Source organism: Colias philodice, chromosome 12, assembly GCF_061535455.1.
Source record: "Colias philodice isolate Cphi_HAF_F1 chromosome 12, ilColPhil1 Martin Lab GWU primary, whole genome shotgun sequence".
Taxonomy (NCBI): Eukaryota; Metazoa; Arthropoda; class Insecta; order Lepidoptera; family Pieridae; genus Colias; species Colias philodice.
Window position 1 is genome coordinate 4,904,943 of NC_143097.1, and position 10,663 is coordinate 4,915,605.

The 10,663-nt window shown below is 31.4% G+C and overlaps 2 protein-coding genes across 2 annotated transcripts; one reads left to right on the plus strand and one right to left on the minus strand.

Moving 5' to 3' along the window:
- The first annotated feature begins 49 nt into the window (after positions 1 to 49).
- Positions 50 to 1,252, plus strand: Aptx (aprataxin). The gene is made up of 2 exons (XM_089702037.1): positions 50 to 760; positions 1,060 to 1,252. The coding sequence occupies exons 1-2, from the start codon at positions 334 to 336 to the stop codon at positions 1,218 to 1,220; spliced, it is 588 nt and encodes a 195-aa protein (XP_089558163.1). The 5' UTR covers positions 50 to 333; the 3' UTR covers positions 1,221 to 1,252.
- A 148-nt stretch (positions 1,253 to 1,400) lies between these two features.
- On the minus strand, positions 1,401 to 4,501 carry ldbr (lariat debranching enzyme). Its single transcript, XM_089701426.1, has 5 exons — positions 4,113 to 4,501; positions 3,815 to 3,981; positions 3,378 to 3,603; positions 2,877 to 3,206; positions 1,401 to 2,747 (listed from the first exon to the last, which is right to left on the minus strand). Exons 1-5 carry the CDS (start codon positions 4,307 to 4,309, stop codon positions 2,183 to 2,185), a joined length of 1,485 nt encoding a protein of 494 aa, XP_089557552.1. The 5' UTR covers positions 4,310 to 4,501; the 3' UTR covers positions 1,401 to 2,182.
- Positions 4,502 to 10,663: the final 6,162 nt, after the last annotated feature.

Below are 10,663 nucleotides of genomic sequence, written 5' to 3' on the forward strand. Positions count from 1 at the left end.
ACAAGAAAATTAAAAAAAATTGACAACAGGATACAGCTCAACAGCCGTCAACTGTCAAGTGTCAAGTGTGATATTTTAAACTGAAAAGTGAAAACAAATAGTGGTTACATTAATGCTTCAAAAGTTCAAATATATGAAACGTGTATGAAACACATTATAAATTAAAATAAATAATATATTTTTATGCTAGATATTAATATAAACAGTGCAAACTATGTAAATTTTACAACTTCTGTACTTAGAGCATTTTAAAAAGTACCTAAATCAAACCTGTACTTACAGTTAATAAAAATAATTAAAGTGTTAAGATATTCTATTTCCAATTTATTAAAAATGAGCAAGCAGGGTGTAAGAAATGGAAAAGAAACTGCAACAGAAAAACCAAAGAAACATTGGTCCTTAGGATTGTTGGAATCCATGAACGATCCTAAGAGTATTTATAAGGAAACCAAGAAAGTTGTTGTTATAAAAGATAAGTATCCAAAAGCAAAAGTACATTATCTCGTTCTTCCTCGCGATGAAATTAGTAGTATTTATAAACTTAATAAGGACCATGTAGATCTATTAGAAGAATTTGGCAAGATATTTGAAGAAATCCAGACAGAACATATAGACACGATGCTTTGTAGTGGTTTTCATGCAGTGCCCAGTATGCAAAGATTACATATGCATATTATTAGCAAAGATATGATTTCACCATGTCTGAAAACTAAAATTCATTGGAACAGTTTCACTACCAAATTCTTTATACCATACAAAGGTACTTACTCTTTTGTTTCATAAATTTTAATGGGTAGTTGTTTGATGTTGTAGATTCCTAAACCTTTCCTGTTTAACCTTTCCAAAACAGCAAATTACAGAGGAGTAATATAGTATGCAGCGTTTGTATAGTATGTAAATAGATGCTCTAAACAATGCATTAATTGTGAACGCACCTTGTCACATATTGTCAGTTTGTAGGAAAGTATTAATTCAAATATCACAAATATATAACTACTACCAAGTCCAGTTATAGTTGCAATGTTAAAAAAATATATATTATCATACATATTTTTCCAGATGTATTCAAGAAGTTAAAAGAGGATGGATGCATAGACAAAATATCACCAGAAGCACACAAAAAGTTTATGTCCACACCACTAAAATGCAACCAATGTGATTTTGAACCAAAAAATATGCCCCAATTAAAACAACATTTGCTGACCCATTGTGATGAATAATTTGATAAATAAATAATAAATTATGTTTGTGACTGTTCTTGTGTTCTTTAGTCTGTAGACATGTTGCTTTCTAATAGCAAAATAATATAAATATGGGAAATAATTATTAAGGGAAAAAGAGATGAAAATCATGAAATAAAACATTTTTATAAAATTGCACTATTTTATTGCCAAAAATATAAGATACTTTATGTGTATACCAATGGTTGATAAAAGAAAACTATTAGGTATTAGATTTAAAAAATATGAGTTATGTAACTAGTGACAATTATTAATCAATTTCCAAATTTAGAAAATTCCAAATATTGATACGTACCTAATTCTTTCAACTTACATATAACTCAAAAAAAATCTAAAAAAATGATATCTAACAGCAATTCATACAAATTATTTTATTCACAATTAACTACAAATCAAACATAAAATAGGAGCTGTTATAGTGATGTTCCTTTTCTATTAAGCAATACATTTATTAACTTAAAACTTGTAGGGTAATTTCTTAAAATGAGGAAAAATAAAATAGAAGAAAAAAGAAAGAATAATTCTAGAAGTAACTGGATATTATAATTAATATTATAAAATTTTTACTGACATCTAGATAAAAATTCATTCCATTCACATTTTATTCTAATCAAATATTAAATTGGGACTACTAAAATTATTGCTTTTCAATTAAAAATAGTTTATAACTTATTGAGTATTTTATTAAAACAAGGAAGTGAAGAAGATAGAACAAAGTTTAGTTTTTACTTAGATTTCATTAAAATTATTTATGCTATTCTATTATTTTTATTATCTTGTCAAAAGACAATAAATGTTGCAAAGCGCAAACAATTGTGCCTAATAACTCATAATACAATCTAATTATGAAACAGAACTCAATTTTACTATTTTCCCATTCATTATCATAGTGACATCTAAATGATGCTACTTAGTATTCATTTTACTTCCAATTGAAAATACTATAATTGGTCACTTTTACACGCAAGCTTACTGGACCGTGGACTGTCTGAATCCATCATAGAGCCAGAGGAATTGCTACCGTTTTCTTCTTCTGGTGTGTACATAGCTAAATTTCGTCTTTTGAATACTTTTTTCATTGATTTTGGGGGTGTTTCACAATCAGTTGTAGCGTTACTTTCAGACATAAAGCTGTCATTTTGCGAAAAAGCTGACACTGTTTCTGACAGATCTTCATTTTCACTTGGTGTGATTGGAGCAGGGAGTGATAACCTGGAACACTTTATAGGTGTGCTTGGCACTATACTGTCTGGTATCGGAATGATCAAAGGTTGTTTCATACTTCTGCCAGATCTAGCTAAAACAACTTGCAGGGGATCATCAATACCAAGTTTTTCACACAAAGTGACAGTTTGTGGATTCATTATTGCTTCGTTAGGCGGAACTCTTGGCATGTTAGGTTTGTAAACAGGTGCGGTTTGTACAAATGTCTCATGACTTATCATTAAATTTCCCATTAATTGTACAATTAGATCCTTTTCTTCCTGATTCGGTGTAAAATCGTATCTGAAAATAACAATACATTTGCTTTTTTAATATGATGAATGAATATGGAATGCATCTGCCCATAAAAGAGATTTTTCCAATTATTATGTAATAATAATGTATACTCTCCAAATTAAATTTATAGCTTACCTTTCATTGCCTCCTGGACCAGGTAAATGACAATCAATATTTTTTACAGACAAAAGATGATTTGTGTTCTTCAAAACAGCCAGCCATTCTGCATCATACTTCAATTGTTTGTCTCCATCAAATTCCAAGGGCAGATCCAATATTTGTAAATGTCTTCTCTTTGGTAGACATTTATCGAGAGCTAGAAACTTAGTTTCAGTACCATTTTCATGCTTAACTAAAGCTGCAAATTGACAGTGCAAATGTGCAGCAAACCAGTAGTCAGGTTTCAATGTGTGCAAGAGTTTTTCTGCTGGTGGACTTCCGAGCTGATTTGATTCAATGTCTTCTCTGAAAAGTTTGTTTTTGATAAGTATAATTTTTTTTTTTTTATATTTTAACTAAGTAACTCAATACATACAAAAAAATTTACATTATTCAGTTTACATTTTTATTATTACATTCTAATCTACAACTTTCTGTTACTTTCTATTATTTTAAGTATTCCACTCATTAACTTACCTGAAAAATGGTTTTCTCTTTAACAAAAAGTTCTTATCTCCATAATCAGTGATGCCTCTTGGCCAGTCATGTGAGAGCATAACATGGATCTTCTCTTTTAATTGACTAAGTCTGAATACATCTAACGCTCGTATGTGGTAAACGGAACGCAATGAGCTTGTGGTGTATGGTGGACTTTCCCATAGGCCTTGTAAATAATCATGCCCTTTAAAAATTCCTGACATACCTGCAATGAAGATATAGAAAAAGTTATAATTTAGTAGTATCTAAGCAGAACTGATGCAAAATATGTGATTTTTATTGTCATATTTTAGCTTGTCGTCATATTTTAGCTAAAAAAACATATTGACTAGCCTACTTCATTACTTGCAAAAGCAAGCAGGGAACAATTTAATAAAATCTTACACATTTTATTTTTCAATTATATAAAAACATACCACCAAGCCTTAAATTTCCAAATTGAATGACACCAGCTCTTCCTAAATAATAAATGTTTGGTGCAACCCAACCTCCAAATGGTAGCTCTTGTAAATAATTTGATGCTTCATGATTTCCTCCAATAAAAATTGTAAGTATAGGTGCAACTTTTTCTCCACTATAATATCTGAAAATGATGATTATTAATTGCATTGATTATAGTCAGTGCATATATTATAATCAATGCAATTAATAATCAAATAAATGATTCCTTTGAAGAAATAAACTTTAGGATTGGTTATAATTGGAACAACTTACTTATGAAAAGTGCAGATATTTTGGTACTTCTCAGGTACAGCCATGGCCCGTAAGTCTCCATTATTACGAACCGCTTGAAAATCCCCGCAGCAGATCAAAAAATCTATTTTAATGCCTTCTCGTTCTTGTAAAGTTTCAATACATTCGTATATTTTATCTAGCTCTCCATGAGCACAACCTTCCACGGCGATTTTCATTTTAATTGATTGATTTTGCTATTCAAATGTCTAATTATTGTGATGTAGGGTATAATTTACTATTTTCTAGACTTTAAAGTTTCGATATCACAGCTAAAGTCATATTTTAACGAATATTGGAAATAAACAACAAGCAAAAGCAAATAGCGCCCAAAGGCGAATAACCTGTAATGACGTATGACAAGTGTCAAATTGACACATATCAACGTTTACGTCAACACTTTAGCAGCGTTCGTAGACCATTAGAAATACATATAATTTTTAAACATACTGAAAAAAAATCTCTGTTATAAATAATTAAATTTATTTAAACCTCCTACCAAAGACCTTCTTATACTAACTATAATGTATATGGGCGCAAAAACCGGTCTGAGTGAGAGCGTTCCCGTCCCCAACTTGTCTCTTTCTAAATGAGACCATAGCCAAAAAAATAAGGGATTGTGAAGGGATTGTTTTTAAAAAAACGAGCTTTTAAATTACCTCATTGAAAAGTTACATTTGGGGTTGCGTTTTTTAAAACAATGTTAACATTATTTGTTGCAAATTAAATTCTCTACAACTTAAGTTAAGTAACTTTTTGTCGTAGAACTATAAACAAAAAAGTTATAAGCGAAAATGTTCAGAAATTAGAGATGTTTATATTTTTCAATATTCAATTTCAATATTCTTATAAGAATTATATAATAATAGGCGATTTTAACGCAAAAATAGGACAACCAAGACAGAATGAACATTTGTTAATGAAATCAAATGGATTTGGAGAAAGAAACCAGAGAGGCCAAAGGCTAATTGATTTTGCGTTCGAACACAAGCTTGCCATCTTAAACACTTTTTTTAATAAAAAACCAAACCAAAGATGGACCTGGCGTTCACCTAATGGTAATTACAAAAACGAAATAGATTACGTTCTGTCAAATCAACCAAACATCTTCCAAAACATAGAAGTATTAAATCTGAACTACCCGTCGGACCACAGAGCGATCAGAGCAACAATTTCCATCACAAAGCAGAAGAAAAAACGCACAGCGTTCAATAACAATCGATACTCATCACTAAAAACAGAACAAGAAATAATATCTTATAAACAAAACATTTCATCTCAACTACAAGACCTACATAAATGCCAAGAACAAACATCAGTACAGGCTTTCTATAACACATTAACCAAGACTATAACCCAGAGCTTACAGGACGCCAGAACCTTCAACGAAAAGTCAAAAAGTAACCATAAAGTCCTAAAAGAACGTACACTGGAACTTATCAAAAGAAGACAAGAGTTACAGCATGCTAAGGAAAAAACTCGAGCCACAAAAAACGAACTATCAGCTCTATACAAACTAATAAGTAAATACATTAAACATGACTACAAAAGCTACAGATTAAATACTATTAAAAAACACTTAGAAAATGCAGGAAGCTCAAAAAAGGCCCTTAAAGAATTAAAAACAAACAAACATTGGATAGATGGCTTAGAACGCAATGACATAACCGTAAATAACCGCAAAGAAATCATAGATGTAGCAACCCAGTTCTATAAAACCCTATATAAAGCACAAGGCAACGAGTGTAACACCCTTACCTATGCAAAAGACATTTATAGCTCTACAAACAAGAATGAAAACATAACACCAATAACGGAAGAAGAAGTCTTACAAGAAATTAAAAGGTTGAAGACAGATAAAAGCCCAGGACCAGACGGCATTACAAACGAAGCCATAAAGACTGCCTGGCCGCTGCTGATTTCGCCATTAACACTCTTGTTTAACCTAATATTAAAAACTGCTGAAATACCATCGCAATGGGTAGAGTCGGAAATAATTTTAATTTACAAAAAAGGAGACTCAAAAGATATCACAAACTACAGGCCTATAAGCTTGCTCTCATGTATTTACAAACTGTTTTCCTCTATAATTAACAAAAGAATAAGTGTCACAATAGAAGCAAACCAACCAATAGAACAAGCCGGCTTTCGCAAGCGTTATTCAACAACTGATCACATACATACTCTAGAGCAAGTAATGGAAAAATACCAAGAGCAGCAAAGAGCGCTCTACATCGCATTCATCGATTATAAAAAAGCTTTTGACACCGTGTCACATTCAAGTATTTGGACGGCCCTGCAAGCTCAACAAGTTGAACAAGAGTATATAAATATAATCAGGAACATTTACAAAGATAGTACCGCAAAAATAAAACTGGAAACCACGGGCCCTACGTTCCCTATCGGAAGAGGCGTGAAACAAGGCGACCCGCTGTCTCCAAAATTATTTATATCCATACTGGAGTTCATAATAAAAAGATTCAACTGGGAAAAAACAGGACTAAACATTGATGGCAAGTACTTATCCCACCTTCGCTTCGCAGATGACTTAGTCCTGTTATCAGAATCTAGCACACAATTACAAAACATGATTGATACACTAAACACAGCTAGCAAGCAAGTAGGGCTGGAAATGAATCTTTCGAAAACAATGGTCACAACAAATAGTATACAGAGAAGAATATCAGTGGACAACGAAAATCTGAAATATACAGAAAATTACATCTACCTTGGAAAACAAATAGGCTTCAACAGAAAACAAAATGAACTAGAAATAGATCGAAGGGTAAAAAGCACTTGGAATAAGTACTGGTCATTGAAAGAGATTTTTAAAAGTAACATGCCAACAAGTATCAAAACGAAAGTCATGACGTCATGCCTCCTACCTTGTCTAACCTATGCATGTCAAACGTGGAAATATTCAACAAAAACAAAAAACAAAATCACTACCTGCCAACGTGGAATAGAAAGAAGTATGCTCAATATTAAAAAGATATACAAAATACGTCATACAAAAATTAGAGAAACCACCAAAGCGAAGGATGCTCTAACCCACGCTAAGAGACTAAAATGGAAATGGGCTGGGCACGTAGCGAGGCTAAAGGACGAGAGATGGACCAGCAGGGTAACAACGTGGAAAGGCCCTATCGGCAAACGTCTCAAAGGCAGACCCTACACAAGGTGGGCAGACGATTTGATAAAAACAGCTGGCACCTGCTGGCCACAAATAGCTCAAGACAGAGATACATGGAATTCTTTAGAGGAGACCTTCACCCTCACTTGAGGAGGGGTTCATGTAAACAACTTTTGCACAAATTTACATACTTACATTATTTAATATTTTTTTTTCCATTACTTTACATGAAATAAAAGGTTTTTTATTTTTATTTATTTTATATTTTTCAATAAAACTTTTTTTTATAAGTTTACGAAGAAATTATATCAGACCATTTTTGTAGATTGTTTTTCGAAGAACAACTTTTATTTACAACATTTTTTCATTAAGTAAATAGCTAAGGTTTTACAGCCCTCCGAAGTGAGTACTATTTTAAGTACTCTTTATTATACAGAATACGATATATTATGTGTGTACTAATAATAATTTGTCACCAGTAATTATTTTTTTTTTGTTATTATAATATTTTTAATAATTAATTTTACAATATTATTAATAATTAATTATTGAATCTTTTCCCCACCACCCAGGAGGTAGAGTCTGGAAGTGCGTTTTTTTTTACGTCGAAAAGCAGGGCTGAAATGTTCTGCAGTGTGCTTCCATTGTTGTGGAGTCTGGGAAAAGAGCTAATAGCCAATACATATATTATGTACAGTTACTACTGAAAAATAGTACTCACTTCTGAGCGCTGTAAAACCTTAGTTATTGACGTAATGAAAAATTGTTGTATATAAAAGTTGTTCCTCGAAAAACAATCTACAAAAATAGTCTTATATAATTTCTTCGTAAAATGATAAAAAAGTTTTATTGAAAAATATAAATAGCTCTAATTTCTGAACATTTTCGCTTATAACTTTTTTATTTATAGATCTACGACAAAAAGTTACTGAATCAAAGTTGTAGAGAATTTAATTTGCAACAAATAATGTTAACATTGTTGTATTATCAGATAAATAGTTTAAGAGATATATCGTTAAAACCATTTCAAACGCTATTTTCAAGATAGCGGCCATGGGACAAGGGTGGCGACCCCACAAACTTGGTTTTAGCTTCACACTGACCCCCACTACACATCAAAAAAATAAAATTGCGTCCTCTAAAAAACGCAAGGTCAGGCCTAAAAAATGTAAAATTTCAATGGACTAAATGTCTTGATACTTATTATATTCATGATACTCTCCCTAACTTAAGAGTTAAGGTACATATGTATATAAAAAGAAACTAAATCATAGTTTACGTATACATATACGTAAAATTGTAAACACCTGCGCCGTTAGTTATAGTTTAATAATAAATTGCTGAATAATACAGATTTTCATACATTATGCAGTTTCAATCGATAAGTCGTGTTATTGCTTACATGCTTGAGGGTTTGGCTTATAAGTCCGAAATTTAAATATTTTTACCTACCGATATTTGAGATGGTGCATTTCTAAAAACATCAACGATTGCTTTATTAATTGTCAAAAGATTAAACGAGGAACATTTACCGTTGAGTTACCTCTAGTTTGGTAGTTTGGACCGCTTTTGTTAGCTTTCGCTTATATTGAAAAAGCAACCCTTACCTTACCAGTAATAGATCTCTCATTTTAGCAGTTAAAAAAATATTTAACGTCCTTGCTTCCAACGGCTAGTTCGCTAGTATGTATATTTTTGTATGTATTGTTTTACAACAATTCCTAATCTTAAATATTAATACATAAAATTTCTCCTAGTTAGGTAAGTAACTATTATTATTACCTAACTATGATTTATTTTATAATCAAATTGAATAATTTTCAAAAAATTAATCATCGTATATGTAGCCAGTAGTTAGGTACGCATAATTTAAAGTTGACCAATCGTAAGTAGGAATGCCTACTAACTTATAATTACTCTCCTCATTACCAAATGTATTACCTACTTTCCTATATATGTAGCTGCATAATACATAATTCGTCGTTCAATCGTATGTACATACGTACATTTGATAGCTTGTGTTATAGAATATAGGTAATATTATCTAGATATAATATGTAGGTACCTATTTGGTTCATAAGCTTTAACTAACACTGCAAAGCATTGCAAAGTAGGTAGGTACTATAAGTACATTACATATTATAGGTGGTAACTTATAATTTTTCTGTATTTTGACGATTCAAAAGCGCTTCTCAACGACAACATCCGTAAGGTCTAAATAAGGTCTAAATAGAGCGTCTAATAATTTTAGTAGGTAGTAAGTTTTAGGTTCATTAAGTTTAAATTCAAAATTAATATTTTTAATTTTAATTACCGATGTTAGTTTGAGATATTGATATGTTGCAAACACAATTGGTGCGGTACTCACATCCTTGACAACTCAATTAGCAGTTTCTAGCGTGTATTGGGCACAAAATTAGAGCATTCTAATTGAGCAAATGGAAGTTTTAATAAAAAGCAGCTAATTTGTGAGTGTACACTAAACAAACAATGTTCGGAAAATGAATACTTAACGTATTTTGATGTAGGACCTACTGTAGGTATGTGCAATACCTATCGCCTTTATGAAGGTAGGTAGGTACAATATTTATCTGCTTATGTGAAGTGCTATATATGTACCTATAGCTGGACTTTTGAAAACATTTAAGTATTATTTTCTACATACTTAATGCCTATCTCTAATACTAGGTATATAGCAGAAAGATTTGTATTTCGTTGATTTGTAGATACCTACCTAATGAATTAAATCATAACCTATCGGACCGATTTCAAAAATTACCTATAAACTTCGAACTTACCTATACTTGGATAAAAAGTTTTTTTATTAATCAGTCATAAATATATTATAACGTTTGAAGTGTTGGGTCAAATTGGCGCAAAAAAGTTTATCGACTGGAATGCACATGGGCACAGGTGATTTTTTTTTTCATTAAAACAGCCCGAGCAAGTGATAGGTAGTTACATTTTGCAAAAATTAAAACTTTCACTTAGGTAATTAACAGTCAAGGTCCAGATGCTGTTCAATCATCAATGGTTGGATAAAAGTCGCTGATAGGTTGAAATAGGTGAGAGAACCGCCTTGGATGGTTTTATTTATTAAGCACTTGAAAAGAAATAAAAAAATATGATAGGTAGGTACCTATATTATATGCTAAAATTGAAAATCCACTAGGTACTAGTTTAATAGGTACACCCTGTATTAAACTAACAAACTGTAGTAACTTGTCACTTCTATAGAGGTAAATTGTATACCTATTCTAATATTAAATAAGGTCGATATCAACATCTCCAATAACTTAGTAAACTTACCTATAATTTTTTTTGGTAGGTACGTAGGTATTGTGATAGGTACCTAAACAGTGAAAAGCAATGATAGTGTTTGATAGGAGCACTGAGGCGC

Excerpts from the sequence above, each read along its gene's own strand:
- Aptx (XM_089702037.1), top strand. The coding sequence starts at position 334 with ATGAGCAAGCAGGGTGTAAGAAATGGAAAAGAAACTGCAACAGAAAAA. Across the intron at positions 761-1,059 it reads ATTCTTTATACCATACAAAG|ATGTATTCAAGAAGTTAAAA; the intron begins GTACTTACTCTT and ends ATATTTTTCCAG.
- ldbr (XM_089701426.1), bottom strand. The coding sequence starts at position 4,309 with ATGAAAATCGCCGTGGAAGGTTGTGCTCATGGAGAGCTAGATAAAATA. Across the intron at positions 3,604-3,814 it reads TGGAAATTTAAGGCTTGGTG|GTATGTCAGGAATTTTTAAA; the intron begins GTATGTTTTTAT and ends TCTTCATTGCAG. Across the intron at positions 2,748-2,876 it reads GGTCCAGGAGGCAATGAAAG|ATACGATTTTACACCGAATC; the intron begins GTAAGCTATAAA and ends TGTTATTTTCAG.